This window comes from Vulpes vulpes, chromosome 14 (assembly GCF_048418805.1).
Source record: "Vulpes vulpes isolate BD-2025 chromosome 14, VulVul3, whole genome shotgun sequence".
In the NCBI taxonomy this organism is placed as follows: Eukaryota; Metazoa; Chordata; class Mammalia; order Carnivora; family Canidae; genus Vulpes; species Vulpes vulpes.
The window spans coordinates 50,228,374-50,247,837 of NC_132793.1; the positions used below are offsets into that span (position 1 = coordinate 50,228,374).

A 19,464-nucleotide genomic window follows, 5' to 3' on the forward strand; every position below is an offset into this window, starting at 1 on the left:
GACTCTCATTTCTGTCCTGCGATAGATGGAATCCGACAAGAACCTGCCCCTCCAGCAGACCCAGAAGGCCCCCCCCCGCCCCCGCGACCGTGGACTCCGCCCTCCAAGGCGACCCCAAACCCACCCCCAAACTTCACCACCGCCCCCATCTGCCCCTTGTTCTCTCAAACCGCACGTTCCAACTAGAACTGGGCCAAAGGAGGAGTGATTCGTTCCTAAAGGAACACAAAGGACAGATCCTCCCTAGTCCACCCCCGACTCTTCCAAAGACTCTTTCTTCCAAAGACTGTAAGAGGTAAGCAGCACTCCAGAGGCCTAGGTACGTGGTAAGGTTTATCTTTTATTAGAGATCTTATATTACATATTCCCAAAAAGATATAAAATCTTCCAAGAGAAAAATATCAAAACCTATTTGATTCCGAGATAAGCAACATAATCAAAATGAAAGCAAAGATTTTCCTCCGGACAAAGGAATGTGAAAACACTTGGCACAAGTACAACAAAGACATGGGAAGGTAATTACAATGTTTCACGACACGTTTTACAGCATTTTATTTTAATTGGTATTTGAAGAAAACAAGGATGCCGAGTTCTCAAACACTGCAGGTAAAAGCTCGAATTTCCCCCCCAAAAAATAAAAAAATAAAAAACAAAAATCACAGAAAGGAATCGAACTACTTGCTCAACTGAACATCTGTGATAACAAATGTAATAAAACCTAAGCAAACAAATATGCCGAGACCACAACTGAAGTCTATGGTTTTCAGTGTGTGCCAGAGACACTAAATTATTTAATCAGTTCTTGACCACAACCCAAAGCAAAAGCATCCTCTCTTCATTTCCCTGATGATTTGTTCTAAAAATAAAAAGCAGAAACTTGCTGGTTTAAAGAGAATTTCTGCTCTACCTGTGAACAGCTGGTGGCAAAGCACACTGAGTAAGACCCCAACCGACCTGGGACAGATCCACCTCGAACAACCAGGAGTGGCAAAACCACTGTTATTGCATCAAGATTTTTTTTTTTTATTTCGACTGATCAGAATTTCCAGGATGATTAAGCACATCCACTTAACCACAGGACACAGTGAACTCCCAAAGGAAGGTTTTACATTTAAGATGCAATGAAAATACTCATCTTATTCCTGGGATTTGCTTCTGGCAATCCTAAACATCTGTAGATGTCCACAAAAAGGAAGTGTTTTTCTTTTCTTCTTCTTCTTTTAGTTGGTTATGCCCCAAAATGAGGAAGGAAACTTACAGTACATGTTTATTGCATGAAATTACTCCCTTATAATATCTGCATCAACACTAGTATTGTTTCCTTAGTTATTAAAGGCGAAAAAAGTTTATCAACTTATTAATATAATGATAATCTTAGGAGCTGCATCTTGATAACAAAAAAGAAACCACAGATGATCCTCAGACTACGTGGTGGTGAAACAGAAGTTAGGTCTAAACTTCTCTGTAAAGACGTTGGAAGGGCAGGAGGTAAAAGGAAGTTTAAAAATCAGTGAACGCTGGATTTGTTAGGTAACACAGCGAGCGTTTTTTTTTTTTTTTTTCAAAAGTGTACAGACTCCATGAATCCTTTCTATCCTAAAACTGAATATTCTAAGTGTTTCCAATGTCGCTCTTGAGTGTCACGTTGAGAACGATCCCAAATAAATCTGATCAGAAGTACGGTAATGGCACATGGGCTTGGAACCTCACTCTCGGGTGAGCACGTACACAAGTCTGGAATTCACTGGGCACACGTGTCCTTTAATAAGGTAAATCCTGACGAGCTACCTATAAGCGGGGTTGAAAATGGGGTCCCCCTTAAAGCGTTCCTTCCTAGAGCTCCCTCCCATCCAATGGAAACAGCGTGTGGGTTTTGCACGTTACAAAACCCCAGCGTCAAGCTGCAGTCTTGTTGGCAGCAGCATATTTTAACGTATTTTTCTTCCTTGTTTTGTTTTCTGACATCTCAGTACATTCAAATAGTCAAAATGTTTAGAATAACATCACCACAAATTTAATGAAACAGAGCAGAACGTGGCCAGCGTCGGCAGGCAAAACGGACGCACCTCACAGGCCGTAGAAAGTACCCACCTCCTCCCCACCCCCCACCGCCTCCCCACTTCCTCAGACAGCAACATGGACACCAAAAAGATCTAACAAGACTTATAAAAAAATAAGGCACATTTATTTTGATATGGTTATATATTTTTTAAAATAGAAAAACCCCTCTCTGAACCTCTGTATTCAAATGAGCCGCGTAAAAAGACACCTCAGGTACCCAGAAGAGGTCACGGTACCTATGGAATTGCTTCTTCGATTTTAGTGACAATGGAAGAAATTGCACCTATCCCACATTGTCAAGTAATGAAAATATGCCTCTTTTTCTACTACTGAATGATTCAAAATCTGCTATTTCTGGAAAGACGTACAAAGGGTGAGAAGGGAGGGGTCGAGTGGTACATTAGAAAAAAGGTGTGGAGATCAACTATGTATAGAGATCGCAAGGGTTGACGGATTGCACTTTTCCACATTTTTCAATACACGAAATTCTCCTACTGTGTAGGAATGACTGCAACCATTTTGGCCATTAGCTATTTACCCACCGGTTTTTTGTTTTTGTTTTTAAATTCCGTTTTGGTAAAAATGGGTATTTTTGTAAAACTAATGAAGGACCGGCAACATGAACACTTGTAACAATCTCTTCACAACCCCCAACACAGATAGAGTTTAGTTAGCATTTAACCTGAGATACAATCTGTGGAGAGGCTGCTTTAGACACTTCTTCCTTCGTCGTTGCATCGATTCATACTGAAGGTGGTGGTTCGTGGATGGAACTTAAAAAAAGAAAATTGGCTAGAGCATGGCTTTTTTTTTTTTTTTTCCTTTCTTTCTTTCTGTACTGGTAAAAAAAAAAAAAAAAAAAAAAAAGTAATAATCACAGAATTCATGTCCTCACAGTAGCCAGAAGCTAAAATAATGTGCTTCCTTATTGCACGTCAAACCGAGAAGGGCGTAAAAGACAACTGCTTCCCAATCCAAATCTGAAAGCCTGGTTCATCTCAACTGGATTCGGAATGTGCTGATTTCCATGGGACTCAAGTTGATCTCGCTTATATTTCGGGCGTCTGGAGGTGAATGCATCAAGGATAATGAGGAAGGTGTAAGACTTGCGACAGTAAACATGCTGAAAAGCTTCTGTACCGAAATCTAGAAAGTAAATGGTAAAAAAAAAAAAAAAAAGTTGCACAGTTAGGTCACTTTGAAGAGAGATTAGTAGCACATCTATGTATTTATTCAGTGGAACATAGTAGGAGAGTGACAACAGTGTATTTAAAGTCTCCTTCTAAAGATAATGGGGAGGTGGGGGTAGGGGAGAGGAGATACACCTAGGAGTGCTTGGACGCACAGACCACCCAGGAGAAGGGTAACCGGACGGCGGCTCGCTCTACGCTCTCCTTCCGTATTTCTTACAACTTACCGTGTGCAGGGGCTATTTTTTCAATAAAAGAGAAAACACCTACAAGCCAGCAAGCTTTAAGAACATCCGTATCCTCCTTTACTCGACCCTTAACACCTGACAATCGTGGTTCCTCTTGTTTCCAAAGACTGAAAGGACACAGGCCCGCTAGGAGGAGGACTCATTGTGCCAGGGAGTCTCATCCTGAGGGTGCGGGGTTGCTGGGAAGGTCCTACTCTCACCCAGGCAGGTTATCCTGATTCGTCTCCCTGCATCACATCCCAGGGTCCCCCTTGGATTTCGACCCTCTCCTATATTTTCCTTTAACCCTTTTTCAACCCTACACCCACCCTAATTTGTAGGGTTGGAACCGAATCCCTGGAGTCTGGCGCACAGGGTATCTGTGAGGTTTTGGAGAAGAGCGGGGTCCGCTGAGCTCCCCCAAGGAGCAGACCTGCCCCGGTGCCAGTCAACTGTGTCCTCGGAGCACGACCTGCTCAGAGCCGGGGGCTGAAGCCTGGACGTTTATTTCCTTCCAAGGAGAGGCTTGGAGGAAGGTCAGCAAGGTCAGCCCGAGGACTGTCGGGCCGGCACCAGGAGGCCCTGTGCAGATCTGGGTCAATCAGGAGATCCAGAGCCGCATTCTCCCGGGGGGCTGGCGAGTGTCCTGCTTCCTGCGGCCTCCCTGGCCCCCTGCCCCGCTGTAGTTCCTACAACACCTGCTTAGGCCCGTGGAGACTTCACCGATGGGATCCTGCATGAGCCCATGAGAGGGGGGCTGGGGGCATGGGGGAAGACGCCCCGCGGGCCGGCAACTGAAGGCCCAGGCACGACGGACGTCGCGTTCAGGCGTGCACGTGTTCTGGAGGAGAGGCTGGCTGAGAAAATCCCATTCAGCTCACCTTTCCCTGGGTCGTGGAACAGAGCAGCCCTGTGGCTCTGCTGGGGAAGCGGCAGTCGAACCCCTTCCTGTGGAAGATCAAGGCTGCCTCGTCGGAATGCCTGCCGTCCACCTGCAGAGGAGCAGAGCGCCCACACGCACGCTGACATTCGGGCACGTGGCGACCCCACTGCACCCCACCCCCCCGCGCCCACCTCACCTGTGAAGCCAGGGAAGGTCACCCTCCCGCCCAGGTCCCTCGCTCCCGCTGCACCTGCTGCCCCTCCCCCCCGCCCCCACCAGGAGGCAGGGGACGTCACATTTTAAGGCTCCTGGTTAAGCTGTCTCGTGCCCTGGTCCCCTGTGCAGCCCCCGAGGACCTGGGCGTCCTTCTGGCCACAGGTCACACGCTGTTGCCTCAAAGTTTCTTCAAAGAAAGCATTTTCATTTCTGTTTATTTCACGTTTAAGGTATACATCAGCTGAATAAAGTATCCCCGACTTCAGTCCTTATCTGGTCATCGAATGATGTATCATCATCCATCCCCAAACTGCAACACGCTTCTTTATTGAATGCTAATTTTTTGCTAATTGCATTAACATTTTTAATCTTTAATGCACTGGTTCATTATTTTTATATAAAAGACATTTAAATTGAATTAGTTATGCTTATCACTTGCTAGGCCAACCACATTTATTAGCTTGATGTATCATTTAAATTCACATTACGGGCGCTATTCTTCTCGTGCAGGCAGAGAGAAAACTACGGAACACGACAAGTCAGCTACAGGGATCAAGATACACTTTCTTACAGTAAAATTTCTTGTGTCCACTTCAGTAAGGATGCCGACGGTGCTCCAAATTTCTAAATTACAGTTTTTTTTAATAAAGGGGAAGATGCTTCTGACAATAAGCAAAATAAATTAAAAATCCTTGGGAGAGGGATCCCTGGGTGGCGCAGAGGTTTGGCGCCTGCCTTTGGCCCAGGGCGCGATCCTGGAGACCCGGGATCGAATCCCACGTCGGGCTCCCGGTGCATGGAGCCTGTTTCTCCCTCTGCCTATGTCTCTGCCTCTTTCTCTCTCTGTGTGACTATCATAAATAAATGAAAAAAAAAATAATAAAAAATAAATAAATAAATCCTTGGGAGAATTAAGTAAGGCAAGGCTGCAGAACAGAGGGGAGCATGCTCAGCACTGACCCGTGGGGAGAAAGGTCCCCTCTTCTCTTCCGTGGCCACGGACGACAACCAACGTGTCTGGGTTCTGAATCGTCCTCACGAGGGGATTTGGTTTTCAAATGTGTCACTGAGACATCTTTTCTGAAGACAGGGTGGCGGGTGCGGCCTGGGCCAGCCCGGCACCGGGTGCAGGCACAGAGCTGCAAGCGGGTCAGAACCCGGCTCAGAACCCGGGCCGCCTGACGCCCAGGGTCTGACTTCCCCGCTGCTTGCAGCCGCCCCTGGTCCCGCCACGGGGTGGGGTGGGGGGGCGCCAGAAGCGACGGTGTCGTGGTGACCGTGGCAGAGGACGTTCCGGTGCCTGCGACCCGTCGCCCTAGCCCAGCGCCTGGTGCCCGGGTGCCCGCTGAGCCCGTAACAGGCGCCAGCGCAACGATGCCCCACGGCTGCCTCGGGAGTGACGGCGGGCGAGGCCCTGCACATGCAGGGGGGGCGAGGACGTCGGAAGCCCGAGGACACGGGGCATCTTTCCGCCTCTGCCGTGATTTTCACAAGACAGTCAGACAGTACAGAAGCAGGGGGGACGGTCGCAAGAAGGAACCCGCAGGGTGGAGGGGAGCGTGAGCCCTTCTCTGAAAACTAAGGCCGCGTCACCCCCTCAGGGACCAGAACGCCAACCCAAGGAGCAGGCGTCTTGTCCAAGTTTTGAAGAATCAAATATTCATGAAAGTATCAGTTTTCTAGCAAAAATACCTGAGGCAAAGCAGCAGTTCCTCGGCTTCAAAGTCTGTCTCGTCATTTTATTTCCAAGAAAACTGTTTTTCAAAGTAGGGAAACTGTGAACTTTACTTGAATATGCAGCAAGCAAGCAGACACCCTCCCAGACAAGATGCGGTGTGCGGCGGGGTAACCGGGCCCGGAAAGCTCTGCGTCCCAGGGGGCCCATGTCCCTGGACTCTCCCGGCGTCCTCTGCCCGGGCCGCTCGCGCACGCTGGTGGTGTCCTTGGGCCCCCAGCGTTCAGGCCTTTACACGACCTTTGTCAACGGCTCAGGCCTTTGACGGTCCAGGAAGAAGGGATGCTAAGGAGAAGAGAGGGGGCCGAGCATGCAGGGGGGGCTGGCGGCCACCCACGACAGGGGCCTGCGCTGCGCCCTATGCGCCGTTGGTGGAGCTGAGGGGTGTCTGGGCCCCGCTGCGTCCAACTGCGAATGCACGACATACGACTCGTTTTTCCCAAAAACAGAAAAATAAGGGCAAGACATGCTTCTGTAAAATCATAACCTCATCTACCCACATGGAACAATTCCTGAAGAACTGGCCCGTGAGGAACAGAGGCCATAAGAAGCCGAACGGCACCGCGGGGGCCCCGGACAGCCACCGGATGAGGACACGGCCGTGTGAGCCCGGAGCACGCCGCTTACTGCCGGGTGATGCCACCTCAGCCACTCGATCTCTAACTCTTACTTTCCCAATTGGCTGAATGGCGATGATGGTAATTTCTGGAATCATAGGTCCTTAAGCATGACTAACTCGTATGTTCCTCACCCCAGACCCCCAGAGTCACAGCCTCAGGGATGGGGAAATAGTCCAAGTCTCCATTCCAAAATGTCCCCGGTGGGACCCGGACACACCGACCCCGAGGTCGGGTAGCTGGAGACACGGAAGCAGCGTGGAGGTGCGTGCACCCGGGGCCCTACGCTGCCTCCCTCACCGCGCCTCGAGCCCGTAACCCCCTTCTCCCCGGGTCCTGGTTCCGAACGCCCGGACCCTTCACGCAGTGGCCAGGGAGCAGGGGCCCCGTCCACCTCGTCCACCACGCTGCCGCTGAGGAAGTGAGGCAGCAACAAAGATGTGTCTTCGTCACGTCAAGGACGGGCCACGTTTCCCACGGACACATGGGGAGGGGGCGGGAGGGGAGCGCCCACTCACGCAGGCCCAGCAGAGCTCCGGTCTGGCCCAGGAGCCAAGAGCTATGCCGACACCACTTCAGGGGCAAAAACGCTTCGTAGCCTCCGAAGGAACGATGGGTTACCATAGGGCTGGAGCTGCCGGCACACAGGGGAGGGGTGCGGTCCCAGGTGTCGGGGCCTGGCTCTGGATTTTCTCCAAGTCCCCTTTGTCTTCTTTTGGTGCAACCATGAAATGGCACTCGACATCTTTAAAGTACTGAGCTTTCTTTGATTCAGTACTTACGTCGGCTGCTTTCCAGGATTATTTTCCTGTTATCAGAGTTACCAGAGGTCAAGGGACAGAAAGTAGTTCTTTCGAGAAGTGATTTTGAACGGACAGATGCACCCCCCTTGGGTCTCTGGTGAGCCTTGGAACAGCTGTGCTAAGAGTCAATGACCAACCCAGGAGCCAGCACTGGTGAATGGGATAATGCAAAACAGCAAAACCAGCCCAAGTCGTGAGTTCTGACCCCACACCAGCAGGCTGGTTAGGGTTAAGCATCAGCATTTCAGTCTTTATTCTTCTGGGTCAAACTATGTGCTCAGCTGACACCTCAGTTTGCACCTGAGCTGGCAAGTACTCCGGGTACCACCAGGACAACGACCGGTGTTTACAGAGCGCTTCTGTTTTCAAAGGGCTCGAAAGCATTATCCTCTCCGTCCCTCAGCACGCACCTGAGGCCGGCCCAGCTGGCCATAAAAGGGAGCGGAGTCAGCACCCGGCCAAAGGTCCACACGTCTAAGGGTGTGAAGAGCCAACGGGAAACCACACGGGTACAGTGAGTGGAGGCCGGACCGCGGAGGGCCCAGTGCCTGAAGGCCTGCACTGACTGAGCGGCAGCGGAGCTCTGGGTCTGGCAAGTGATGAGAATCGTAGGACAAGAAGACAGGCATCAGCGGGAGGAATGAAAGCAGCAGGTAACCACAGAAAAGAGGGGGCTGGGAAACAAGGGCCAGCCCGAGACGGCAGACCACGAAACCCGACACGCACTGACTCTAGACAACCGGATCCGGAAAACAAGCATGGGACAGAGTCATCTAGGAATGAGGCCAAGGAACAGTGGCCGCTGGGCGCCCCAGGAGCCCCCAGATCCTCAGGTGGCTAACATCCCCTGCAGCCGTGCCCAGAGGCAGCCACCCGAGGCTCAGAGTCCTCCGTAACCACCCCCGCCCCCTCCATCCCTGGATCCCCTTCAGCTTATGGATTCATCTAACTCAGGGAGGCGACCCGTCTCCAGGAGTGGAAAAGTGAACCCACAATTATGGCAGAGTCCTGGAGAGAACACATAGGATTTGTTCCATCCCTACTACATGCAGACACTCTTCTGGGCAACAGGATGCAGCAAGGGATCAAAGAAAAGGCCAGCTGGCGCGGGGCTTCTGTTCTCACCACGTCACCCACGTTTAGGACTTCACACTTGCTCTTGACTGCCCGACCACTCGACCCCCAGAAATCTGCATGAGTCTCACTCCCCAACTTCCTTCAGTCTTATTCCATTCACACCCTTTCTGCAACGTCCTCCTCCAACCACACTATGCAAACCCCTGTCATCCTCCAGAACCATCCTTCCCTCCTTTCCCCCACCCGCTCGAACGCTGGTCACCATCTAACTCATGTTACGTTTCTCTTAATTTTTTCTTATTTTTCTCCTCCCACCAGAATCGATGCTTCAGAAGAGCCAGGGGTTGCCGTCTTGGCTGGGTCCCGACAGTTTCCCTGGTGCCTCTAGCTGTAACTGTAGGGCAAGAAGTACAGCCTGCAGGTGGGTTCACATGATCAAACGAGACTTTTGACATGCGCAGACATACCCAGGCCTCCTGTGTTCAGCCGTACTCACTATTACAAGCCTTATGCATATTCCTACACAGGCCGTAAAAGCCTTAAGTGTTCAAATTTGCAGGCACTTATCCTTAACTTTACTTGGTTTGCTTTAGTTCTTTGCTCTAAAGCTAAACATTCTCTCTTCCTATGTTGTCTTTAAACATGAACATTCTCTCCTTTTCATACTCAGGCCATTTATCACTTTTCCTACGGAATCCCGAAGCGTGTACTATTTCCAGCCAAGCATATGTCAGTTCACAATATCAAAACAGCTCTACCGAATTTAAAAACGATGTCAAATGCCGGATTTTTATTCTTTGCAAATGCAATCACTGACTTTAAAAGCAGGCATACATGCAAACAAAACCAGGGCAACTGCGTTAAAATTCCTTATCTACTAAAATCTTCCCCTGCTCTTCCTCTAGTGGATCTTTAGACGTCTCTAAACAGTTGGTTTTTCAATGCAAAGGTCGGAGTTGCAGTGACTTTCAGGAGAAAGAGATGAATGTACATGGCTTCTGATGCAAAATTAATTAAAAGCAATGCTTCTTATTTCTCTGACTCCTCAAGAGACACTGGCTACGAAGGAGAAATGATGGAAAATGCCAGGAGAGCTCATCTTAAGGCCTGTTGTCCCACCTACTATTATGTGACCCTAGGCCAGCTTTTGCTTTCTTATCTGTAAAAAGATAATATCCCCCGACCTTCTCACCACAGAGAACTTTTCTGGGAGTAACATAAATTAGGAGTGGGATATAAACCACAGAGCCACAGTCAAATGAAAGGCGTTAACGATCTTGCCTAAAGGTGAAGTCCTCGTGACGGCTCCTGGAAGCACAGTGAAACTCCCAGTACAGCTGACCCTTCAACGGCGCAGCAGGTTAGGGGCGACGACCCCCCACCCAGAGTCAAAAATCCGCAGGACTCTGAGTCTCCCAAAACAGAACCACTAAGAGCCGACTAGTATTGCCTGGCAGCCTTACTGATAACATGGACAGCGGTTTGGCACGGATTTTGTACGTTATACGTGTCATATACTGCATTCTTAAAATAAGCCAGAGAAAAGAAAATGTCATGCAAATAATAAGGAAGAGAAAATACATTTTCGGTACTGCACTGCATTTATCAAAAATGATCCAAATAAGCGCACGGGTGCAGGTCCAACTCGTGCTGTGCAAGGGTCGGCTGTTATTTGTTTTCCGCTTCTCATCCCCTTATATCAAATACATTCCAAAAAGTAACTGTTCATAAATGCATTTTGGGATATACCTTTGACTGTATCGTCCTCAGATTAACGAGATGAATGTCACAAGGCAAAGATGACAGCAGCGGAGAGAATTCCCCTAGCAGCTGGAGGGTGGGCACGGGGACCTTTTCTGCCATTGTAAAGACGGGATGATTCAGGAAGGAAGAAGTCATGTGGCTAACGAGAGAAGGATAACTGACCGACTTCTTCTCTTCTTCCTATCAAGAAAAAAAGCAAACACGCTTAAGTGTTGTATATTTGCAGTTTTCACAATATCGACTGAATTACTTGACGGGGTTTAGGTAGGAAAAGAATGCAACCGTAAGCACGTACTGTAATTTTATTAGGTTTTGTAAATAACAACTTTAGACGACACACAGATTTATCAACTTCGGCGGTGAGCAATGTAAGAAAATGAACAGTGTCCACTTAACTCCTGTTCAGAAGTAGCTTTTCTCCATTGCTTTAGCGCTAAAAACCCTGACAACACTTTTCACGAACATTTTAGGACAAAGTGTAACTTTTTCCGGAAACTCAACCTACCACAAAATTCCTTAAGTAGATGGGTTGGGACATCCATACTTCTTGCAATCATCAAATGTGATCTCTTCTCCCTCAGGTGTCACCCATCATATTCTCGTGGTTTCATTTATACACTCAACTAGACCATGACACCTCGTAGGGATCCAAAGCTATGCTCTATAGATGTTAACCAATGACAGATTTTTTTTTTGGGGGGGGGGGGAACTCTCGGAATAAATAAGATTTTTTAAAAACAGAGGTAGCATCCCTGATGGTCCATTAAATTTGATCAATCACTGCCACTGAACGAAAACTCTCATGTATGTTATGGAGTAGTTAGTACATATTTACCTAGTACACAATTATTCAGTATAATTTAAAAGTAATTTAGTCATTGCTATGGTATATATACTTCTGGATAAGTGGTTCAGGATGTTCAAACATTAAATATGTCTGCCAGGGCTGGGCATATGCGTATGGTGGATGACACACTCAATTAAATCAATGACTAAGCAGAGCCTTAACCAATAACGCCTGAGGTATAAAAGCACACAGAGAAAAACACTGAGAAGAGAAAATAATTTACATAGAAAGGTTTTCTGATCAGCAGTGACAGGCGGGACAAATTTAATTTTGCATCTTTTTTTTAAACTGTCCATTTCACTGATAACTTTTGATTTTGCATCCTTTTTTTTTTTTTTTTTGTAATATGGGGCTCAGATGAAAGGCTTGGCTACTTATCTGTGTGAAAAGATAGGATTTATAGAAGATACAGAGCTTAAAACTCAGAATGTCAGATTAGCACTGAACAGAGGGTGTTAGCAAAGAGTGACAAGCATCTTGCCAGCAGCGAACTGTAGATGTCATTACAATTCAGACTATGGAGAGAGAGAGAGAAAAAAAATTAAAGGCAGCAGAGGGACACTGCAATATTAAGATGCTGACAAAAAATATTAGGTCTAAAAGAGCGGTAAAAACGAAGTACCCATTCCACACTCCTCTTCTGAAAGACAGATTAAGTAAAGCGTATAAAATCATATTCTCCAGAACTGCTGAAATTTCACGCATGTTGTTGAATAGTGAGGGAACAGTTTCAACAAGAAACTTTAAATGTACTCCAAGATCAAAGGACTTCATAATGTAGGTCAGGATTGCTGACAAAATCACTTTTTCAGTAATAAAAGATAAAAGATTCCAACAGAAAAGAAGACACCTGCCGTATGAGACTCGGAAGGCATGAAGTCCATTTCTAGGTCAAATAACATTCAGGAAGAGCTCTCTGGCTTTGTTCTCGGCTCTTGGAGGAATCCCCGGACGCCTAGGAGAGCAGGTGGGAGACTTCTTGATGGATTGTGCAGACCCCGCAAACAGGGATGTGCACACCGACCCAGCCAGGTCCCCTGATGCTCAGCGCTCCTCAACACTGGCCACATGGAGCAATATTGGGCGTGGGGAGAGGACACCTGGGTGGCTCCATCAGTTGCACGTCTGCCCTCGGCTCAGGTCATGAAGCCAGGGTCCCGGTCCTGGGGTCGAGCCCCGTGTTGGGCTCCCTGCTCAGCGGGGAGTCTGCGTCTCCCTCTCCTTCCGTGTGCTCCTTTGCGCTCTCTCTCTTCCTCAAAATAAATGAAAAAAAAAAAAAAATCTCAAAAAAAAAAAAAAAAAAAAAGAATGGCTTGGGGAGCTTTAAACCCAGATCCTCAGGCACTAGCCCAAATCTCCTTAAACAGGCTCTCCAGGGGTGGGCCCCAGGAAGCCCAAGCTTAACAGCCCCCGGAGAGGATCTCAGCTCTCAGGGTGACACAGCTCCGGGGACGTGGGTCGGGAACCGTGACCCAACCTCGTAGGACAGACAGCTCCTTTTGGAGTCCAATGCACGAGTCTCATCCTTTAACTAGTTTCGGATTCAGAAAATGATTCAGACTCAGAAAGGCGTTCATGAAAGGTCTCAGCGAAGCAAACAGCGTCACAAACCTAAGTCCCTTGGAGAACTCAGCAGCGGGGCCCTTCACTGTCCCCACTGAGCTGAGGAGGCGCGGCGGCTCCGGGCTGGGAAGGCGGCGGGCACCGGCCAGGCAGGGCGCGACTGAACCCCGCAGGAGGCTCCACGATCCATGCCCTTTCTGGACGTTTTTACAGCAACGAGGGTCTCAGCAAAATATTTAGCTGGCGAATTACCACTTTTTGATCAATCTCCTGGAAAGGGAGTCTTTGAGCTGTAACCTTTAGGATACACCCAAGGCTTGTAACACGTGTTTGCTTTAGGAAATTTTATGCGTTTGTTTAAGCGGTAAATGAATTCCCCAGCCTTGTAGTAACTAGCGCACTACTATCAACATTATTGGGTTTCTTGTGGGCTGGGAGGCGTCAAGCTGTTTGAGTCTAGCCTGCTCCTTGCAGCCTGTGTGAAACTATAAATAGTTTCTAGCACATTCCGATCCAGGCCACACCAAGTTGAGCTCTCCATTGGGTTCCAGCCCTTCTATGTCACACGTCAGAACTACTCGCTGGGCTCCACTTAAGTTATCTGATCCCTAAACATCAAAGGCTTCCATTCATCTACATCAAAACTTGCTAAATAAATGACCTAAGATAATAAGAGAGGATATTTTTGAGTCCCTTTTGCTTATTCAGTAGAACCTGATACCTGGTGGGAACGCGATAAAGGTTTTTTTTTTTTTTTGAACTTCATCTATTAACCAGCAAATATAAATAAACGAGAGGAAAAAAATGCAGTTGGGGAAAGGATGCAGTAAAAAGCCAGAGACAGAAGAAATAATCAGTGAAAATATAAAGAATCGTAAGATTTGGAAATAAATCTCATTTAGTGCAGAGGTGGAGCCTGGTGACACGTGGGCTAAATCTGCCTGTAGATAGGTTTGGGAGGTCTGCGTGGTATTCAACAGTTGGCCAGCTCTCAGAGAAAAAAATTCCAGGAGGTGTCACATTGAAAATGTCAGTAACAATAACAAAAACTCCCCAAAACAGGTGATTTCCCCCCCGCCCCCACGATACTGGAGATCCAAGTCACCCTGGGCCCCCACGTTCCCTTGAGGGCGGCTGAGTTCTAGCTCCTTGGTGGGATGCGTCCTTGTGCTCATCACAGCCCTGGGGTCACCTAACCGAGGTGTTTGCCCGTAAAACGTGACCGGCCTCCCTCATTCCATATCTTTTCAGATCCCTGCAAGCATTCGGGCTTAATCTCCTATCTCTTGGCCGGCCCTCCTCCCACGTAAAGAGCTGGCATCCCAGGGTAGAGTGACGCAGCTGTAATGCCTGGACACTTCCAGCTCTCGGTTCAGCGTCCTCCACGCGGGAAGGGACAGGGAGTTAAGTCTCAAAGAAACAAAACCTAAAGGGTCGGTGCCAGAGGGATGATAGTCATTTTGCACGGATGAGCATCACCATCACACGGCCCCAGCGATCTGCGGGACACCCGCACATCTCACGGCGACTGTCATCATGCCAGGGCCCGTTCTCCCCGCGTCTCCGCAGAACACTCGAGAACAGGCCTCCATTCCCCTTAGTCACCCCGGTTACTCCCAGGGGGCTGCAGGCTTAGGACTTTCCACCCAGATGCCTTCCTTGTACACAGCCGGCTCCTCGCCGCAGCGCCTCCCCATCGACATTTTAAACACTAGAGTCTGAGTTGAAAATAAAGACGCTGTCTAGAAAGTTCATGTTATACGGGATGGAGCGTTTGTTAATCGAACGTCTTTTAAATCAATTTCGCTAGAAATTAAAACGTATTTTTCTCTTCTCTAGTTCATTTTTTATTTAAAAGACACTATTGATTTAAGTCCAGGAATCTATAGTTGAGCAAAAGAAAAATTTAACCAACACAGGATTACAAACACATTGGATCAAATTTCAATCAATTACTATCCAAGGAGTTTTTTGAATGGGAATAAACAAATTATTTCCCTTCTAAGTGAAAGCTTTATAGATCTGACATGGAAATTCTTACTGCCATAGTTAACAGAAGCTTTGCAAATTAGTGTCTATATAGAGAGGAAAAAAAATCATAAAAGCCAGAAACATTTTCAGGAGGAGAAAGAGTGTAGCTGCCAGCACTCAGACAATGATTTTCCTATGCAGTTTGAGTCCTAAAATTAAGCTATCTTGTCAGTAATTGATTTAAACCATGCATCCCAAGAACTGGTATAAATCCTGACATCTAAAAATGGATATTAAAATCTTTTTTCCTAAAAGATTCTAGATCCTGGAAGAAGTCTTTGCTTTAATGAGCTGTTGCCGGTTCATTCAATCAACTGGTGTTTTATTTATGGAACACCTACCACAGGCCAGGGGCCCTGAGGGGCACCGGAGCTGCAGGACCCAAGTCCCCGGATGTAGCAGTGGGGCGAGAAAATGCACAGTGGGACGGGCAGGGCACGGGAGGGCACAGCAGGGCACAGGGCAGGGCACGGGGCAGGGCACGGGGCAGGGCACGGGAGGGCACAGCAGGGCACAGGATAGGGCACAGGGCAGGGCATGGGGCAGGGCACAGCAGGGGTAATGCGGTGGCCTGAGGCACTACAGCCGCTCACTCATTGTGCATCGCGTATTCATTCGTGCAACAGATCCGGTGCTTCCTCCACCGGGGACAAGTCTAGAAGCAGTGGAATAGGGCCCGGCGCTCAGCAGAGCCGTGGTCAAAAGAGGAGCAAGACGAGGATCAGGGGAGCGCCTGGATGTGTGGTTCTGAGGAGGCAGAGGGCGGCGGGTCTGGGCGCTTGGGTACAAGCCGCAGCCGGTGAGCTGTGGCCACAGCCACAACCCAGGGCCCCAGGTGCCGGGGGCGCAGGCCGCAGGGGAGGGGGCCGGGCAGCAGGTGCCGGCGGCGGCGCAGGCCGGGCAGCAGGTGAGGGGGGCAGCGCGAGGGGGCCACACGGAGCCGCGGGCCCAGGACGGGCTCCCCGCCGTGCGAGGACCGCGGCCTTCACAGGGAGGCCGGTGACCAGACCTCGGGGCATGAAGAACGGGGCATGGAGGTCAGACTGAGTTTTGGAAAAAAAACCAGACCAAGCAGACCAACCCTGACCGAGAACCAACGCGGCAGGAAAAGAAGAGCGGAACGACTGGGGAAGCATCTGGGGTTGCTTGGGGCGGCGGCCGAGGTCCACGAGCGGCCACACGGGAACTGCTCGGGCAGGACGGAGTCCTCGCAGTGGCCATACCGCCGCCCAAGAGGAGAAGGACTGAGAAGGACGGAGAAGGATGGAGAAGCATCGCTGGGAGCGGACGAGGGATGCCCCCGGGGGTGTTGCCGGGGGAGCAGCGGAGAAGGCCGGGCCGGGAGGAGGGCGTTGGGAGGCTCCTGATGGGCAGGGCGGGGGGTCTGAGGAGCAGGACACAGGGAGGGATGGCTCTGCGGCCAAGAGGGGACCAGATCTGGGGAGACACATGTGGGGCTTTTATCGCCAGAGCAGGAAGGACCACAGAGGGGGGTGGAGAAAAGGAGGGGTTGGGGGGCTCAGCGGTGGGGCACCCGCCGTCGGCCCGGGGTGTGACCCCGGGGTCCCGGAATCAAGTCCCGCATCAGGCTCCCTGCGGGGAGCCTGCTTCTCCCCATGCCTGTGTCTCTGCCTCTCTCTCTATGTCTCTCATGAATAAACAAAAATCTTAAAAAAAAGAAAGAAAGAAAGAAAGAAAGAAAGAAAGAAAGAAAGAAAGAAAGAAAGAGCAGAATAAGAAATAAAGGGCCGAGCGGAGGGCCATGGGAGGTGGGGAAGGAGTCAGGTAGGGAGGACAGGGGTGACGACTCTTGTGCTGCCCTAAGAAGGGTATTGTCATGTTGGTCTACATCCAACTGAGCTTTAGGCGGACTGCTTAATGGGATGCTGGGGTTTTGTTTTGAGAAATGAAAACTGAACAAGACACACGAGTAAATCCGTTTTCAGTTGAGTCTAAGACCAGAATAAGTACACTAAGGTCTCAAAAAAAAATTTTTACTAATCAAACTTAATTTCCTAATAAGCACACGCTAACGTTCTATCCTTAAATTCAATGCTTATTTTCTTTCAAAATAATTGCAGAAACTTTCACCTCAACTGGTTCCTTAACATTATTTTACATCTACATAAGAAGCAAAAAAAAAAAAAAAAAAGATGACCTAAATACAAACCCTACTTAAGTGTAACTGAAGTTTTCTTACGTATCTTTCCATCTTGTCAGTTTCTCTTATAAAGGTATCTCAATACTGGAAACTAAATAATTAAAAAAAATATTAATGTGGAAAGTCATAATTTCAAATTTTGAGTGGCAAAGAATAATCGACATCAGAATGTGCGAATTATTTTTTTTCCTACCATATTCACAACACTTCTTTTTTCCAGGAGTATTCGAAATAAATTAGCTGTAACCTTGTTATCATGGACACCTTGCTCAAGGCCGCGATTATCATCTTGCATGAGTCTTCGATCCATGATAACTTCAATCTGACCTAACAAACAAACAAACAGACAAACTGGCCAGGGTTATTTAATACAAACATCCAGGGAGGATCACATAAGTTTAGGCACGATCCTGATTTAAGCCAAGGACACAGAACCGTACAACCCACAGTATCAACAAGGGCTTTCTCAAAACAACTAGTGTAAACGCAAAAACCAGGATTGTGTTTCTGTTCTTCTTCATTGTTGTCTGCTAAAAATCTGGTTAAGAGACTTAAAAAATGAGACAGATCAAAAATTTGAGATTTAAAAATTAACCTGAAATGTAAATCACGTCCTCCAAAATTTTTAGTGGCGGCATTTGGAATTTAAAGATGTTTATGAGGCTCATTAAGGGAACGTACATCACACACTGAATAACAAGACAAATACAGATGCACAGAGTCTAACAAGGATTTGAAAGACAATTTAGGTTACTCGATACATGGTGATCCTCTGAAGAAACCCCAGGATTTGGAGACAGCCGCCACATACCCCCTTCCCTCCCTGGTATTATAAGTGGCATCAACTCTCCTCTTTCCTGGAGCTCAGAAAGAGGTCATATTTGGTTCTTGCATTTGCCGTGTAATAATTCCACACCTCTTCTAGTTTAAGTTGTGAGCTGTTAGGCTTTGAGACTGCAAACTAAAAAAAAAAAAAAAAAAAAAAAAAAAACAACTAAAAAAAACACTAAAAAACTCTAACCGAAACAAACTAAAAAAAAAAAAACAAAAAACACCCAGGGCCACAGTCATATATTTATACTAAAAAAACAAAAAACCCTAGTCATAAATACTTAAAAATATATGTGTATTCATCCATCTGCCCATTCACATTTGTCATGGTATTAAAGTGATCGTTTGACATAAAAAAGCAATACACAAAATATTTTAATGACTATTATTCCGACACAGTCAATCCAAGTCTGTTTAGTTGTTTCTTCTCTCATTAGGGATCCATAAAACCCCCAGCGATGGTTAGAATTTTGGTTGTCACGACCTCCATATTTATTTTAGGACACAACCGTCTAGAATTTGCTCCTCGGGCACTGAGACTAATTGCCCCGTGGCCACCTAGGGCTTGATCTTAAATCTTAGATCTGGCTTCACACCCAGATCAGCACAATTTCTCTCTTCTTTCTGCCTCCAAATGTTAGTCCACACAATACGTGAGCCTAAGTAAATCTCCTGGAGTGTACTCAAATTGTTTTCATGTTTGCAGGTATTCAAACGTCTTTGGGTGCCTATCACAGGGCACCTGCGCCAGGTAAGACTCTTGAGCCACCCATCTTTAAACCCCGCCTTGAATTCTCAGAATTGGGTTCTTACATAGGGAGCTAGACATTAGGACTGGAGCAATCGCCAACTGGACGGTTATGTCCCTTCCCCTGATAAAGGTGAACTGAGAAATACAGCTCCTATGCCCCCAAACAACATCTAGGCATTTTAGGGGAAATTGTCCCAATCTGTAAATGTTGACTTAATTTTTTAAAAATCAAAACATAAAAAAATTCCAGACTTCTGGGCTCCTCAGAAACTGGCCCCTCCGCATGGCGAGGACGGCCTGGCGCTGAGCGGCGGCTGTTCCATCAGCACGCGGCAGCCCCGCGCTCCCCGCCTGCACCCTGGTGGGAGGCCGTTATTATTCTTATAATGGCATTAATGTCTTTATGGCCTCATCTCCTGATTTTGTGTGATGAAAGCCACAAATAAAAATGAGAAATAGTATGCTTTGTGTGGGCGGATGTTCAGAACGTATGCATAAGCCTAATATAAAAAGTGGGTTTGTGACAAAGGGTACACACGCCAGGCACCTGCGCTCCTTTTCCTGCCTGGTTCTTAATATTTATTTGTCTTAGCAACTCTTAATATGTAAGAGAGAGGAGCAACTGCAAAGAAATGATCATGAAAAATACATATTATAAAGGGCATCACCTACCAATAGAAGGCTTTATAAACACTAATCTGTGTCTA

At 47.8% G+C, this 19,464-nt stretch overlaps 1 protein-coding gene across 1 annotated transcript in view; it reads right to left on the reverse strand.

The window, feature by feature from the left end:
• Positions 1-320: 320 nt before the first annotated feature.
• MAN2A1 (mannosidase alpha class 2A member 1) overlaps positions 321-19,464 on the reverse strand; it is a 159,637-nt gene continuing 140,493 nt past the window's right edge. The window contains exons 19-22 of the mRNA XM_025992803.2: positions 17,369-17,502; positions 10,559-10,753; positions 4,360-4,470; positions 321-3,207 (exon numbers count right to left, since the gene is read on the reverse strand). Coding sequence (XP_025848588.1) covers positions 3,055-3,207; positions 4,360-4,470; positions 10,559-10,753; positions 17,369-17,502 — 593 coding nt within the window. The 3' untranslated portion in view covers positions 321-3,054. The remainder of the gene's footprint in view (positions 3,208-4,359; positions 4,471-10,558; positions 10,754-17,368; positions 17,503-19,464) is intronic.